This window comes from Eubalaena glacialis, chromosome 14 (genome assembly GCF_028564815.1).
Source record: "Eubalaena glacialis isolate mEubGla1 chromosome 14, mEubGla1.1.hap2.+ XY, whole genome shotgun sequence".
Lineage (NCBI taxonomy): Eukaryota > Metazoa > Chordata > Mammalia > Artiodactyla > Balaenidae > Eubalaena > Eubalaena glacialis.
In genome coordinates this window covers 11,532,444-11,550,019 of record NC_083729.1, presented here as the reverse complement: position 1 = coordinate 11,550,019, position 17,576 = coordinate 11,532,444, and the positions used below count along the sequence as shown (strand labels likewise).

The window sequence follows — 17,576 nt, the reverse complement described above, 5'->3', positions numbered from 1 at the left end:
TCAAGTATATTTGTAACAGAGTCTGGGACAGGGGAAGGCACGGAGGACTGTCACATGCTATGAAACCTTTTTTCACCGTGGCTTCTTTAAATTCTCTGTGCTTTCACTTTGCTCCTTACTGAAGTATTGGAATCTGCTCTGCTATGTATGGTCCTTCCCTCTCTGGCCTGAAGCTTCAGTATTGGAGTCTCTTAAAAGAAAATTGCTTGTGCAGTGACAAAATAAGTGGGGGGAAATACTGAATTGCAAATTGAGTGCTCTGCCGTATGATAAACTTTTGAAATGCTGCAAGTGTACTTTAATTACGTTAGTGCCTTTTTAATGTGTCTTGCAGCTAAACGCACAATCATTCTGTGTAGCCTTCCCCTACCTCAAAGTAATTTGAAACTATAAGATTAGTTCCTCTTGTCAGGTGGCAGATATTGTTTGCATCGAACCTCTTATTGTTTGTTTAAGGCTGCTATTGTTTTTGGGTGGATATCGACCGAAAAATGCTGCTGACACATATATTCTCATCTCTCACAAGGCTGCTGGGTTGTAAAAGAGGCTATGCAAAATTCCATATATACCTTGAGCAAAGTTTCCAAATTAATGTCCATGTCATCTATAGGAGATAGTTTTATTTATTCATTTGTTCAACATTGAATCACCGATGCAGGTATCAGAACATACAGGTAGCAGCCCTCAAGGGGTTTACTGTACTGGAGGTACAGCTGTGCCCACAAATAAGGGCAAGAAGCTATAGCAGATACCAGGGGAGAGTTCAGTCACTGGGGGGAAGGAAGGAGCCCGGCTCAGGAGTCAGAAGGTTGGGATTGGAATTCTAGCTCAGCACTTACCGCTGGTGTCTTAAGGCTCTTGCCAGGATCAAATGAGGTAATATATGTGAAGGCCATTGATAAACAATAAAATGTTCTACCGTGTTAGTTATTACCTATTTGTATTATTAAGGTGGAAATTTTGGAAAAAATGTATAAAAAATGAACAAAACTGACTATTTTTTGTTATTGATGCTGCTTCCTTTTCAGTATAGAATGTTGTTCTGGAAAGAACACAGGGTTTTTGAAATCCTGTTTCCCTGAGAAAACAGCAGTAATCAGAATATTTTCATAAGATCCTACCACCTGCCTACATATGCGCCTGATTTCCGAACCTTTCCTCTTGTTATTACAGGTGAGCTGCACTTGCACCAGCCAAGGCCAGCTCCCCCGTTTGTCCTCTGGATCTCACACGTGCTAACTGAAGGATGTTTATCCAAATCATGAATCTTGCTGCCCATTAGGTTTATCAGCAAACAACATGCATTTATTTTTCCCATTGTAAAAACTCTTTAGTTTTAGGGGACTTAGAACCAACTAAATCCTGCTACCAGCCCATTTGTTCCTTTCCTTCAGCATGTTCAAGAGTCATCTATACTTGATCCATTTCCAACTTTTCTTTTCTCTCTTGAATTCACTTGAATGGGGCTTTATCTCCATGATTTCACTGAAACTGTCTTACTGATGTTATCAGTGCCCTCCAGTATTTTACCAGTTTATTGGTATTCTTTAATTCCTACTAATTGCCTATACAACAATCAGTTAGTTGGTTTTATTTTCCCCTTTCCTTCTCCTTTTTCCTCCCTTTTCTAGTTGCATTATTTCTATTTTGTCAAAGTACATAATATTTATATGATAGTTTCAACCCTCATCCTCATGTTTCTTTAGTCATAGATGTTCATTTATGTATTTTAAAATGTTCACTGTCCCTTTGTTTGAAGTTTTCCCAGTCACCTCTTGGTTGGATGAAATTATCCTCTAACAGATGTTTGGAGAAGGGCTCATAGATGAAGAGTTCCTTAAGTTCTTGTGTGTCAGAATTGTTTTTCATAGCCTGGACATTTGAAGGAAAACTTACCTGGATATAAAATCTTTGGTTTACCTGTTCTTTCACTGAACTTTAAAAAAACACTACACTATTGTTGCTTTGCTTTGGATGTGGAATTTGAAAAGTTGATGCAAGTCAAATTATCTTCTCTTTGTATGTTACCTGGCCATTTTGTTTGGAGGCCTTGAGGATTTCCTTTGTCTTTGAAATCTAGTATCCTTCCTGGAATATTTCTTGCAGTTGATTTTTCTGGGTTAATTTTCCCAGGTACCTGTTCACTCTTTCAATATATAGATTCAGGTCTTTTTTCATTTCTGGAAAGTTTTCTTAGACTATAATTTTTGGCAGTGGTTTTAGATTGACCTTAGTCCCCTTTGCTAGCTTGTCGCATCTGTCCTCCTGGACCCTGCAGTGTTTTTTCAGTCTGCTTTTGCTCACCACAAGCCTTGTGTCGGCCTGGGTCGGGGTGGGTGGGAACGTGGGGATGGCAAGAGCAGTGGAGATGACACACTGGAGTTTGGTGGTTTTTCTCTTTCTACTTACAATGATTTTGAAGTTTGGGTTAACTTGATCTTCAAGTTAAGTGAGGGTGCGGTTTTCATGCAGATTGATTTTTCTCTTCTTGCATTTTCTTGTTTTTGGAGGAAATGTGGAGCTAGGCGGTCAGTAATATCTTCAGCTGCTCAGCAGTTCTGGTAGGAACGTTTTTAACCTCAGCTTAAGAATACCGCCCCCCCCCTTTGCCTTTTTCTTTTAAATTAAGGTAAAGTTCATATAACATAAAATGGACCATTAAATATTTTAAAGTGTACAGTTCAGTGGCATTTAGTACATTCACAGTGTTGTGCAACTGTCACCACTATCTAGGTCCAAGACATTTTCGTCACCCCAAAGGGAAACACCAGGCCCATTAAACAGTCACTCCCTTTTGTTCCCTCACCTCAGCTCCTGGCAATCACTGGTCTGCTTTCTGTTTCTATGGATTTACCTGTTTTGAAAATTTCATATAAATGGAATCATACAATATGAGACTTTTGTATCTGGCTTCTCTCATTTAGCAACATATTTTTGAGGTTCATCCAAATTTTAGTGTGCGTCAGTACTTCGTTCCTTTTTATGACTGAATAATATTCCGTTGTATGGATATACTGCCTTTTGTTTATCCATTCTTTAGTTAGTGGACATCTGAGTTGTTTCTATTTTTTGGCTATTATGAATAATGTTGCTATGAACATTTGTGTGTACAGGTATTTGTTTGAACACCTGTTTTCAGTTCTTTTGGGTATATACTTAGGATGGAATTTCTGGGTCATATGGTAATTCCGTTTAACTTTTGAGCAACCACCAGACTGTTTTCCACAGTGGCTGTACCATTTTATGTTCCTGCCAGCAATGTACCAGTGTTCCAAATTCTCTACAACTTCAACAATGCTTATTTTCCATTTCTAAAAAATTATACACATCTCTCCCTCTTGCTTTAAGTATATTTCTTAAATCTAGAGACAAAAATAGTCTTGTTTTATTATTTCAAATACTTGTTTCTAAGTGATTTTTTTTCTGGTATTTTTCAAGTATGGGATCAATTTCTTCATGAATGAAATTTCTGTTGGGAGTATTGACCTTTTCCATAGTGATGCTAGGATAAAATGGTAACCTGGGCCAGCCTCATTTGAGAAGAGCCACTTATTAGATTCTAATTTGCATAGATTGTACTAGACTTGTTACGTATGTATTTAAAAATACATTTGATTATGGGTACATTTTGGAAGATTTGTCACTTGTTGGATTTTTTTTCCCGAACAAAAACAAAATCTCACCAAGATTTCTGATACTTATTCATGATTTTCTTAACCATTTCTTAAAATACTGGATATGCTGTAGTTTTCATTTCATGATGAAAGGCCTTTAAACAATGAGGAAGCCTTCCATTGATCTTTTTTTTTGTGATGTGTGTCTATTTTGTAGGTACCAAAGACCCTGGGATTATTAAGGATGTTAAGTGGCAAGTTTTACAGTCGCCAGGGGCAAGAACAGGTAATACAAATGGGCTTAACCTTACAAAACATTTTCGCCAGGGTCCCCTTAAGGACAGAGTTGAATGAATCTTGAATATTATAGATTTTCATCTGAATTTGCTCTTAATTATACATTACAGGGGTGTATGCATTAATAAGAATTCATGGAGCTGTTCACTGAAGATTTGTGCATTTTACTATATATATCATTCTTATCTCAGTAAAGAAAATTAAAAAAAAAAATTAAAGAATGAATCTAGTCCTCTTGGATTTGGGGATATAGCGCAAAGAAGTCTCCTGGAATCATTATATATCTTTGAAGTTTCTTATTTTATCTTGTGAATTTTTGTATCCTTGTCCATAACATATCCCTTTTGTTTGTTGGTTTTAAAATAAAAAAGATTCCTTCCTAAATCTGAGATGATTGATGTTTCAAGAGGATGAGCCACATTGATCCTGGGCTTAACTGTTTTGTTCTTCAATAGGAGAAACATGGATCCATGGCAAAGATGCTTGGCAGTTTCATCCTGAATATACAGATATGCTTTGGCACTCTCTCTGAGGGAGATGGTTATACTCATTCCCTCTACATGGCTCTCACAAGAGTCTTGACATACCTGGGGCTTCAGATCATACTCCTTCCTGTTTTGGGGGGAATCAAACAAATTAATTTTTCATTTCTTCAATTTCTTAACTAAGGGAAATTGTAAGAAATATGGAAATTGTAAGAAATATAACACGTATTCTCTTGCTGCATTTGTATTTAATATATTTAAAATTTTGAGTTCTAGTTATTTCTGTGCCCTTGACTTCAACTAATTCATGTCTTCTGGGTTGGTTTGGCATTCTGTCTGTAGAATTGAGCATTAACACTACTCTTTATGTCTGGAAAGTCACTTTCATTTTTAATCCCTTGTATGTTTACAGTTTTCCAGTTAGCATTCTCTTTAGTCATTTCAAGCAGTTTGTCTTCATTTTGCAGGTGAAGAACCATAAGCAAGACTAAATGCCTTGGCCTCTGCCATGTACTTTGTTCTTTCTAATTTACTGTGTTGCCTCTGTTGCTCTTTCTGTTACCATAATAGTGCATGAGAGCTTTACTTTGTTTTCCTCCCTGGATCCTTTCCCATTCTCTTTAATTCCATCTAAATAATAACTCTATCTTTAACAAATTTTAAAGGGTTCATTTTTTAATTCTTTTGATGATAATTAAGTAATTATGTGGAGTTTCAGCATTTATTTATTCTTTTAGTCAGTCAGCAAGCACGCACTTTGAGCCAGCCGTGGTGTTAGAGCTGAGAATAAATAGATGAATAAAATGCAGTGCGCTTCCTCAAGGAGCTCTCAGTGTAGTGCGGGAGTCAGATGTAGAAGCAGCTGTAGAACAGGACAGTATGACACGTTTCATAACCTGTCCTGTCATACAAGATGAAGCGCCGTTGAGGTGCAGGGAGGGACCATTGATCTCTGGAGGTGATACTTGATTTGGAGTGAGTAAGAGTTCCTCAGGCGGATAGGGGAAGGCTGGTCGTTTCCCGCCCGGAGCAGCACGTGCAAAGTCCCGGAAGTGTCGCAGAGCGCTGCAGAACGCTCCACTCTGCCGTGGGGTAGGCGCCATGGTCTCTTATTGTTTGTGTTCCGTAGTTATTTTATTGGGACCAACATAGTTGTATTATGTTTAGAACAAGAATTATTTGGGGACTGATACATTGGTGCATGACTTTCCTTTGTACCATATCCTTTACGTATTAAATGCTGTGTTTATTAGTTGATTTGGTATATTAATAGGCAAATGTAGCTCTGTTCAATCAGTATAAAATGTCCATCTTCTTTTTACTCTTTCTTACCTCCTGGGAACTCCAGATTCATGTTACCTTGCCTCCTGCTATTGGTTATTCTTTTGTGTGGAACTCAGCTCTTTCTTGTTTTTATCGGTATCCTCTATGACTGAACAGAAGGAGGGAGAAGGTAGCAACTAATTTCCTTACGTTTTGATCTTTCTTTGTGACACCTTGTACTGGAATCCTTAACTGTTTGGACTTTTTAAAAAGACTTTATGAAAGTAGTACTCTAAAATCAGGGCCTTTCAGTAAATATCTGAATGTTATATGAGTATCCTGTGTGTACTCAGTGGTTCCTAGCCCAGAAATAATCATGGGGCATAGATTTTTAGCACCATCATTTTAGACCTGACAGGTCTCATAGAGATTATCTAATAATTCCTTATTATTGTGAATACTTTCTAGCTTATAAGTCCTTTCGCATGGTCTCAGAGGAAGCTTGCATTAATGGCATTATGATGCCTATTTTATTGATGAAGAAATTAAAGCCTCAAGAGAAATGGCTTTCCCAAACTCACCTACCTAGTGTCAGAGATGGGTTTGGTCTTGAGTTGGCTCTTGATCTACCGCTTTTTTTCACTACCTCTTGTTGGCTTTTGTCTAAACCCTTAGTTGGACAACTGAAGAAGCAGAAGCCAAGATATGTTGTACTTAAAAGTAGCCCAAGTTAAAAATTACCTATTATCTCAGAAAGAATGATCTTTTTTATTACTCAAGTTTGGCAGCAATTCTATTTCTCTTTTAAAATGTGTTATCTCTTAACTACTGCTATTTTTTTTAAAGAGGAACTGCTTTCCTATATAGTAACCACATGGTTAATATTTAGTTCATTTTGTTCTGTTCACTTGTCAGACTATAAAGTAGCAACACTGATTGGATAGTATTAGAGGGAATATATATAAAATAGCTAAGGCAGTGATTGCTACCTTGCAGGCACATGATAAATGATAGTGGTGGCTGCTGTTCTGATCTGTTAATTTCTTTATATCCATAATCATAGAGCCAATAATTAGTAGTCTGTGGGTCCTTTTTAATTGTGGTTTAGTATACCCCAAATTTACATGATTCAAAATAATCAACTGCTGGTTGTCTGGCATATATTATCTTTTGAAGAGTATATGAATAATCAAAATTATTTGTTTTCTTTTGAGCTGCTCTTGTCACCAGAAAGTTTAAATTTATTTTTTATTTATTTTTTAAATTTTATTGGAGTATAGTTGATTTACAATCTTGTGTTAATTTCTGCTGTAGAGCAAAGTGACTCAGTTATACGTGTATGTATTTTCTTTTTCATATTCTTTTCCATTATGGTTTATCACAGGATATTGAATATAGTTCCCTGTGCTCTACAGTAGGACCTTGTTGTTTATCCATCCTATGTGTAATAGTTTGCTTCTGCTAATCCTGAACTCCCCATCCTTCCTTCCTCCAGAAAGTTTAAATTTAAATCTTTTCCTTTATGCTTTGTTTTGGGCTTTGAGGTCTTACGAAGTTCTTTCACATGCTGATCTTGTAAAGATGTTATGTGTTTTCTTTTAAAAGTTTCATGGTTTTGCTTTTCACCTGTAAGTTTTCAATCCATCTTGAATTTCTTTTTGTTGGATATAGTAGGAATCTAATTTATAATATGCTCTATGTGGCTAGTACCATTAATTCAGTGCTGTATTCTTTCCCAACTAATTTATATAATGCTATAATTTATATACTGCTACCATAATTTATATAATGTCTGTCAGGACAGACATTTACAGAGGGTACATTGTAGCTCTGTTTCTCTGCTCTCTTTTCTCTTTCATTGGTGTACATGTCTACTCTCATGACAATATCTCACAGTTTTAATAAACTAAGTTTTATAATTAAAAAATAATTTTTTTGAAAAGCGTATTAGCTTGGAAACTTTTTTTTTCTCCAAAGGCTTTTTTATTTCCTTCATACTTTTGCAGTTTTCCCCCCCTCAGGTTGTTAACCAGGCTTTTGAGGATGACTTTCTTTTGATTTGAAAATAGATTTCTGTTTATTCTTTGGGGTCAGGCTTCTAAACTTCAGTGGGTTAGAACACCTACTGAATACCTTGAGGGCAGGGGTTTATGTTTGTTTTTTTCACTGCAGGTTCCCCAGAGTATAAAACAGTGCCTGGCATGTACTATGTATTATTGAATATGTAATATTCAGAAAATAATTGTCGAGTGTTGGAAGAGCACTACTTACAAATTCACCTTTGATTGAGCTGAGTTTTTTTTTCCTTTAACCGTATGTAGTAATTTAGAACATTTTGAATGTGTGCACTAGAATTCAGTACTTTGATTTTACTATAGCTTGTACATTTGAAAGGTATAATGAAATTGGAAATCACTCATTTTTAATTGTCCTATATAGATGATAGGCAGTTGAAGAAAGTGAGGCAATTTAAACTAATCTCAGTACAAAGGTCTGATATTTAACATTTTAAAAAATCTCTCTTTTAGAAAGGACAGTTGAAAAGTTTTATTGCAGTGTTTGAGAGAAGACACAGTTCCTACCCCAAATATTGCTCCAGTAGTAGAAGGCTTTAATTAGTTTTTAATTAACACAAGATCAAATGGACATTTGAGCTAGTGGTTTTGTGTAAATGAGAAGTAGAAGTTAGAATAATGTTCACATTATTAATTTCAGTAGTATTTTGTTAGTATTACATTGCTACACAAAAGACTCAATTAAGTAAGGGAAGATATCTTTTGAAAAGTTTTAGGAAGGGATTTGAGATGAGGTAAATAAAATTGACAGTGAAGTTAATTAAAAGGGCCATAAATGAATGACTAATGTAAGAAGACAGTTTACTGTGCAAAAAGATCTTTGTCAAGTCCTCTTCCTATGCCCCATGCTGTCTACCCAGGGATGCTAACTCACCAAGTAATTATTTAGCTAGACTACGTTTTAATGAAGTTAAAACCTTATGGCATAAACTGAAGCAGGTGGTAAGTGATAGTCACTGTTTTCTTTTTCTTTTCCTCACCTTTATTGAGGTATAATTTACAAATGAAATTGTAAGATAGTTAAATTGATGATTTGATATAGGTACCTATACACTGTGAAAGGATTTTCCCCCATTGAGTTAATACATGCATCGCCTGACATATTTACTTTTTGTGTCTGTGTATATGTGTGAGAACATTTAAATCCTACTCTTAACAAATTTCAATTATACAATACAGTGTTATCACCTATAGTTACCAATGTTATACATTAGATCCTCAGACTTTATTCATCATATAACTGAAAGTTTGTACCCTTTCACCAACCTCTCCCTGTTCTTCCAACCCCCAGCCCCTGGTAGGCAAACACTGTTCTACTCACTGTTTTTATGATTTTGACTTTTTTTTTTTTTAAATTCTATGTATAAGTGATATCATGTAGTATTTGTCTTTTTGTATCTGGCTTATTTCACTTATCAAAATGCCCTCCAGTTTCATTTATGTTTTCGTAAATGACAGGATTTCCTTCTTTTTAAAGGCTGAATAATATTCCATTGTGTGTGTGTGTATTCCATACCTTGGCTATTGTGAGTAATGCTGCAGTGAACTTGGGAGTGCAGGTATCTCTTTGAGATAATGTTTTCATTTCCTTTGGAAATATACCCAGAAGTGGGATTGCTGGATCTTGTGGTAGTTCTATTTTTAATTTCTTGAGGAAACTCCGTTCTGTTTCTCATGGTGACTATACCAGTTTACATTCTTACCAACAGTGTACAAGGGTTCCCTTTTCTCTATGTTCTCACCAGTGTTTATCATCTCTTGTCTCTTTTATAATAGCCATCCTAACAGTTGTGAGATGACATATCGTTGTTTTTGATTTGCATTTCCCCGATGATTAGTGATGTGGAGCAACTTTTCATGTACCTGTTGGCCATTTGTGTGTCTTCTTTGGAAAAATGTCTATTTAGATTCATTGCCCATTGTTAAATTGGATTATTTGTCTTTTGCTATTGAGTTGTATGAGTTTCTTGTATATTTTGGGTATTAACCCCTTCTTGGTTATATGGTTTGCAGATATTTTCTCCGGTTCCATAGGTTGCCTTTTCATTTTGCTGATAGTTTCCTTTGCTATGTAGAAGCTTTTTAGATTGATGTATTCCCACTTGTTTTTGCTTTTGTTGCCTTTGCCTTGATGGCAAATCCAAGAAAATCATTGCCAAGACCAATGTAAAGAAGTTTACCCAACTCCATGCTTTCTCCAGAAGTTTTACAATTTCAGGTCTTATGTTCAAGTATTTCATCCATTTAGAGTTGACTTTTGTATATGGTGTAAATTAGGGGTCCATTTCATTCTTTTGCATGTGGCTATCCAGTTTTCCCAATATCATTTATTGAAGAGACTGTTTTCCCCATTGTGTATTCTTGGCTCCTTTGTTGTAAATTAATGGACCATATATGCTTGAGTTTATTTCTGGCCTTTCTATTCTGTTCCATTGACCTATGTATCTGTTTTTAATGCCAAGACCATACTGTTTTGATTATTATAGCTTTGTAATATAGTTTGAAACCTGGATGTATAATGCCTCTAGCTTTGTTCTTCTTTTTCAAGATTGCTTTGACTACTTGGGTCTTTTGTGATACCATGCAAATTTTAGGATTGTTTTTTCTATTTCTGTAAAAAATGCCATTGGAATTTTGATAGAGGTTGCATTGAATACGTAGATCACTTTGGGTAGTATGGACATTTTAACAATAGCAATTCTTCCAATTCATGAATATGGAATTTCTTTCCATTTATTTGTGTCTTCTTCAATTTCTTTCATTAATGTTTTATAGTTTTCAGTGTATATCTCTCTCACTTCCTTGGTTAAATTTATTCCTAAGTATTTTACTCTTTTTGATGCTATTGTAAATGGGATTGTTTTCTTAATTTCTCTTTCCTAGAGTTCACTGTTATTGTATAGAAAAGCAACTGAATTTTGTATGTTGACTTTGTATCCTGCAATTTTACAAGTTTATTTATTCTAACAGTTTTTTGGTGGAGTCATTAGGGTTTTCTATGTATAATATCATGTGATCTGCAAACAGAGCCAATCTTACTTCTTCCTTTCCAATTTGTGTGCCTTTTCTTTTTCTTGCCTAGTTGCTCTGGCTAAGACTTTCTGTACCATGTTGAATAAAAATGGCAAGAGTGGGCATCCTTGTCTTGTTCCTCATCTTGGAGCTTTCCGCTTTTCCCTGCCAAGTTCTCTATTCTTGACCAACATTCCAACTGTTGAAACGATGATTAAAATGAAAATGGCATTCGTAGTTGAGAAATGTGAAAGAAATTCACAGACACATTTTAACCAAAGTGAAAATTACAGCTACACCTAAATTTTATTGCCTTTACAACTACTTAATTCAAATGGAGGAGACGAGAACAAGATTGTTATTCACTTATGCTGAGAAATCTTAATACAATATGAGGGGTTATGGTTTGAATGTTAGAAGTTTACTTTTATTGTGATGTACAGTTGATTGAAAAGCCATTCCCTCCTATTTCCACAGCATACACTCCTGAATTCTCTTCCTTGCCAACCAATAGGCATTCAGGTTTCCAAATACTGCAGACACTGCTTACAGAATTTAGCATGGATTTTCTAACGGTGGCTTTACATCTTGTGTCACAGTTACTGTCAGGATAATAAATTACTTTCTGGGCCGAAATACCCTGCATGCTATAGATAATTCAGAAAAGTTTCTACAAATAAGAAGCAGAGTTTATATTTCAGAAGGAAATCACTGTGTTTCTAAAGTAACATAGGTGACTTGTCTGTGTCATCAGCTGGCTACAATTCAGTTGCTGCTAATAACCATATCTTCTTACTGTGCATATTTATGAAAGTTAAACAGATAACTTGGGACTTGAAAGAAATGTACACTTAATGTGTATGCATGTAATGTCTGAGATTTGCTTTAAAATCCTCCAGGGGACAAAGGCCCCTGAGGGCATTGTGGTGCTTGGGGAATGACATGTGAGACAAGCTTGGAATGTTGATGTTTGTTTAAGATGGTTGTTGGGCCCCTGGGTATTTATTATACTGCAATTTCTACTTTTGTGTGTGTGAGTACAAATTTCTAGAACAAAATGCTTATGGAAAGGAATGGTAAATTTGCAGTGTAAATATCATGGCATCAAATGAAACTAAGGGGATGAAGAAAAAAAGCAAATGGTTAACATTTTAGTTAATATATTTATTACTTAAGCATGGAGGAAGGATGGAAGGAAGGGAGGGAGGAATGAAAACAAAAGGAAATTTAGCATATTCACTCATTATTTCCCTGGTCATAATGCTGTTGTTAAATTATTCACATTATTCAGTATACATTTTTTGGTTTGTTTTTTGTTGAAGAGATCGCTAAACCTCCTATTTGCTTTCAAAGCACTTTTAGTGGGGTTGTTGAATGGAACGTATGGTGTACCTGCAGGTTACCATACAGATGACACGTGACTAATTGTTCAGGTGATGAAATAGAAAGGTATACTTGGTCATAATTTCTACTGAGGAGCGTGCCTGTCACTACTAGAAAGGCTTTGGCCCAGGTGAGGGCAGTGACCATGGTGCCATCAGGGGACGTGGAGGGGGATGGAAGACTCTGCATCTGGTTCAGCTTTTGCTGCTTACACTGAATGATGATCTTGGGCAAGTGTTGTAACCCTTCAGGTCTTCCGTTTCGTCATCTGAAACTCTAAAGGATGGGTGGAGAGTTTTTTTTTCTTAATTTATTTTATTTATTTTTATTCTTGGCTGTGTTGGATCTTCATTACTGTGCGTGGGCTTTCTCTAGTTGCCGCGAGCTGGGGCTAGTCTTCGTTGCGGTGCGCAGGCTTCTCATTGCAGTGGCTTCTTTCATTGCAGAGCACGGTCTCTAGGCATGCGGGCTTCAGTAGTTGTGGCTCGCGGGCTCTAGAGCGCAGGGTCAGTAGTTGTGGCGCCCGGGCTTAGTTGCTCCGCAGCATGTGGGATCTTCCTGGACCAGGGCAAAAACCCGTGTCCCCTGCCTTGGCAGGCAGATTCTTAACCACTGTGCCACCAGGGAAGCCCTGAGAGTTCTTTTAATTAATGCAAATCTATGCTTCGGAGGCACATTAATTAATGCAAATCTATGCTTCGGAGGCCCATCTTGTGCAAAACCATAGAGCTAACTGACTTTAGAGTTGTGAAAGGAAGATGCCAGGTCCTTCATCTTCTACTCATTCCCCCGTCTCCATCACAGAGGAAAAGAGCTGATGTATTTAAAATTTTGCTTAAAGTGCTTTTGCTTTTATTGCTTCTCCTTCCCAGGCACTTGTATTTTAGTCTTTCTTACATTAAATTATGACACTGTGGGATAGACCTGTTACATCTCGTTAAAGTGATTTTAGTCCTCAGCGAGGAGATTAGCAGATGCTAATCTTCTTGTCTTATCCACTCACGCGGCAATGTTCCTCACTTCCTGAAATTGTTCTCTTTGTTTTTGATGGCTAATGTGCCTTAGTTGTTTTAGACCTGAGGACTTAGACTCTGTCTACAAGAGGCCAGGTAGATAATATAGTGAATCGAACCTGTTGTAAACTATGGTTTTTCAGTATAGTCATCTTTAGTTTTCAGTTCTGCAGCTTTTGGCCTTAATCTTGGGGCCATAATAGAGAATGATGGGGGTTTTGGCTAACTGGAAAGCTTATGACCCTTTCAAGAGGGCATATACTACCTAGTCCCATCTGATTATTGCCATTTGGGCCCCATGTTGCCAGATTTTCTAAATATTCAGGAGAAATATGGTTGTGGACTGCCATTTTCTGGTCTCTTTTATTTTTTGTGGGGAAACTACCTTAGACCCTGTTCTTAGTAAATGCTTGAATGGGAAATAGGTCTTTAGTTAGTGTTTTTTCAGTTCTTCTGGTTCTGTTGTAGTTGGGAGGCAGGTAACATCTCTGCTCGGATGGTTTCTCTTGTGGTGACTGAGCAAACCTGGTACCCTCATGGGGAAGGACTGAGAGATTATCTGGAGAAGTAGAACTGGGAAGGCACGTCTTTCTCTGTGTACCCGGGGTTGGCCATGTAAAGTCAGTGTGTTACAGAATGTCTCTGTTCTGTGGCAACTCTTAGAATCCTGAAATTGAATAATTTGCCAGCAGGTCTGGAATACCTTACACATTTAATGTATTTCTTAAATTAAGGAATGCGTTTTCATCTAGTCGGTCTTTTATTCCCATCACCATTTGGACCCTCTTTTCCTTCATCTCTCTCTTTCTCCCTCTCCGTTTCCTTCTTTTTCATAGCATGAATTTGTGGCCTGTCCATGGTATAGAATATTCCAGGCATTGTGTTCGCATAGCATCTTGTAAAGGTTCTTGTAGAGGTGTGTACCCAAAATTCAAGAAATTCATAATTTTGTCAACATCCACTCATAAAAAATATTGAGAACTCATGGTAATCTATGTGTGATATAAAGGAATATTTTTATAATGCTCACGTATTTGGGTTTTGGGTTATATGTAAATCGTAACACTATAAAGTAGATTTAAAAAAACTCCTTAAGGGCAAGAGTCCTGTTTTTTATATTCTGGAGCACATTTATAGTGTTATGAAGCTGTCAGAATCCTTAGTTATGAGAGATCATTTACAATACGGCACCCCTAAAGAGTGTTAATTCTGAAAGTTATTTCTATTTGGCTACAAGTCTCTTGCTCTGACATTAATGTAATATAATTATTGTCTAGGATGGGATCTTTAAGATGAGCCTTTCTCCGGATGGGACCCTCCTTGCAGCCGTTCACTTCTCAGGAAAACTAAGCATCTGGGCCATTCCATCTCTGAAGCAGCAAGGGGAGTGGAATCAAAATGAGCAGGTGTGTCTCTTGATTATGATTATTCCTAGAATGATTCTCGCTTAAGGGTGAGTACTGACAATACTAATTTCATTTTGATGATATTTTACGTTTTCAAATGTAGCTCACAGCTATTACTTACTGTCATCATTCCAAAGCTGTCCTATTCTTTACTTAAATTATACTATTATCAGTGTAGTAGGACAAATGAAGGACAGAGTAGCACTCTGTGCTGATACGAATTTGTAGAGCAGGACACTCTGTATCCTGAGTGTCATCTGTCCTTTGATCTCTGCATTTCCCCCTTTCTCATTGCAAAAATACAGAATGGAGATGTTAATTTTTCAGCAAAAGTTAACTAATATCAAAGATTTGAAGGGTCAATATCGTAAAAAGGTTAGACTTCTTTCCAAATCTTGCAGTGCTAGTAATCCTGGGCTTCCTTAAGGTTGAAGGGAGTTATCTTCTCTTTACTCAAAAGGTAGATAGAGAAGATACAGAGAAAGGTAGAACTGTTCATTTTTTTAGGGTCTGGAAATAACAGGGTTTGAGAATTAAACAATTGAGTTGTTTAGTAACGGATAGTATCAATGTCTATTGTAATCTAAAATCAGGATGGGCAGGTAAGGTATAATGCTCGTTTAATGCCACGCATTGTGATAGAGTGAAGATTTAAGAAAAATCTTCTCAGTTAGATACAGCTTATGTTATAAATCTTTTACTCCTCTGAAGATGATTTTGCATGTCAGCACTTTGAGTGTTCTCCTTCCCTCACATCCCCATTCCACTTTCCTATAGGAGTATCCTATCACCAGCTTTGGTGGGTACTTCTGTGATTCTAAGAAAGGAGCAGATTCCCTGCAAGGTCTGAATGGATCAAGGTCTTTTTATTAGCATTCTTTTGAATTTCGTTTCATCAAACTGCACTATAAAAGAATTCTTTTTTTTTTTTTAGAAGTTTATTTATTTATTTATTTATTTATGGCTGTGTTGGGTCTTCGTTTCTGTGCGAGGGCTTTCTCTAGTTGTGGCAAGCGGGGGCCACTCTTCATCGCGGTGCGCGGGCCTCTCACTGTCGCGGCCTCTCTTGTTGCGGAGCACAAGCTCCAGACGCGCAGGCTCAGTAGTTGTGGCTCACGGGCCCAGTTGCTTCGTGACATGTGGGATCTTCCCAGACCAGGGCTCGAACCCGTGTCCCCTGCATTGGCAGGCGGATTCTCAACCACTGCGTCACCAGGGAAGCCCTATAAAAGAATTCTTAATAAGCAAACAGTATTTTGTATTTCTCAGAATAGAGGAAAAGAGAAAGGGGCTCTACATTTTCATACTCTTTTCACAGACTTAAATTCATTTGTTTTTGCTGTTCAATTTTTTCTCTTAGACACAATTGTAGGAAGATTCCCTCCCCCCGCCTTCTCCCCCCGCCCACCAGTTCCTCACCTGTTGAATTTAATTTGGTCTCCACATCTCTGCTACTCTGTCTTACTTACTGGATCTAGATTTGTTCTAAATAGAAGAAAGAGATCCTCCTCAGTTATCAACCTCAGTAGCCAAATAGAGGGACATTCTTTCTGTCTCCTCTGAAATGAGAGGATATAAGTTGACTTATATCTTCACTCTAGAAGTGGAGTGGACCAGCTCTCAAAACTTTTTTTTTAATGTATTCAGCTAGGCTCATCAGATAATTGATCCAGAAGGTACCGTGCATTTTTCATGGTTATCAATGTGTAGTGTTAAGATACTTAGCTTTTGTTATTTGGGAAGACCCTGATGTTCTATTATATATGGGAAATTTTACATTTGAGCAAGTTTTTTCTTAATAGGTGAACACTTTGAATATTAAAGTCATTTGGAATAGAAATATTGATCAAGTTCTGAAGCACACTTAATGTTTCATCTTGTGAGTGTCCTAGAATGTCATACATATAGCACAAGGGCTATTTTAAAAAATTCATTAGTATGCTGTTTCGTTTTCTGAAATTCTGGGTACCTTTTTTTTCATGCAAAGATAAACTGCATCTGTTGTAGTCCTTATTGGCATATACTTGAATTTTTAACTGGTTAGACATTTTTATCGTTAGTTGCCAATCAGTTTCATTATAATTCATTACTCTTCAGCTCATGAATGTTATTCATTGGGTTTTTATAATGATTCTATTAAAAACACAAAAATTGTTTAAAAATCTTGAAACTCAGGAATGAATAAATGTAAATATCTCAGTCGTTTGGAATAGGCCATCAGAAAGGTAATGTGACAAGAAAGGAAGGGGATTTGGAAATGGCAACAGAGATGCATGATGGGAGGACATGAGTTCAGGCCAGAAATTTGTCTCTAGTGTGGTCTTAGGGAGAGACTTTTGAACAGAAATATGCTGAGAGTTTAGAAGGCAGTTCATCAGGAGTTGCTGAAGCCTGATTTTTCTGTTGTACCTCACAGAGTTTCCACCTTACCTCTGTGGCTCTGATTCAGTGCTCCTCCCCACCCCTACAGTCTGCAGACAGAATGTAGGATGATACAACTCCGCAAGCTAGTTGTATCTTTTATTATAATTTACACCTTTTTGGGCTTACCTATCAGCTTCTTCTGATTTGGTTGGTATAAATGATCTCCCTTGAATGCTTGAGTAAACTGGAAAAAAAAGGGATTTGGGGCTCACAAAGCTGAAAACCGTGGACCTGGTTGCCATCACCAAGGCTGCTCAGCACACCCTCATTCCAGAGCGCATCCCATCACAGGCCAGTGGCTGCCAACCCCCCCCTTTCCTGCTGCTGCTCAGCACCTGGAAAAACTAGCTGAATAGGACAGACTTCGCCCTCTGAGACCCCTGCCAGTGCTAGCCTCAAAATAAATTTTTGTCCAAAGTTGAGAACAGGGAGGGCATTTCATTTTATCTATTCAAAGGTTGTGATCAAAATGCAAAAGCTCCTTCATTTAACCTGCCATCTTTTCCAGTCTGGTCATTATGCTGCTTTATACCTGCCCTCTGAACCCTCCTCTCCTGCTCCCTACTTTTGTCTAACCCTTTCTATTTTACTTTGTGAAACTTCA

The 17,576-nt window shown here is 37.2% G+C and overlaps 1 protein-coding gene across 4 annotated transcripts in view; it reads left to right on the top strand.

The window, feature by feature from the left end:
* NBAS (NBAS subunit of NRZ tethering complex) overlaps nucleotides 1-17,576 on the top strand; it is a 344,585-nt gene that overhangs the window by 53,406 nt on the left and 273,603 nt on the right. For 3 of the 4 annotated variants that reach the window (XM_061168818.1, XM_061168817.1, XM_061168820.1), the window contains 2 exons: nucleotides 3,832-3,900; nucleotides 14,420-14,548. In XM_061168818.1, coding sequence (XP_061024801.1) covers nucleotides 3,832-3,900; nucleotides 14,420-14,548 — 198 coding nt within the window. The remainder of the gene's footprint in view (nucleotides 1-3,831; nucleotides 3,901-14,419; nucleotides 14,549-17,576) is intronic. The other variant, XM_061168819.1, reaches the window with a different exon arrangement.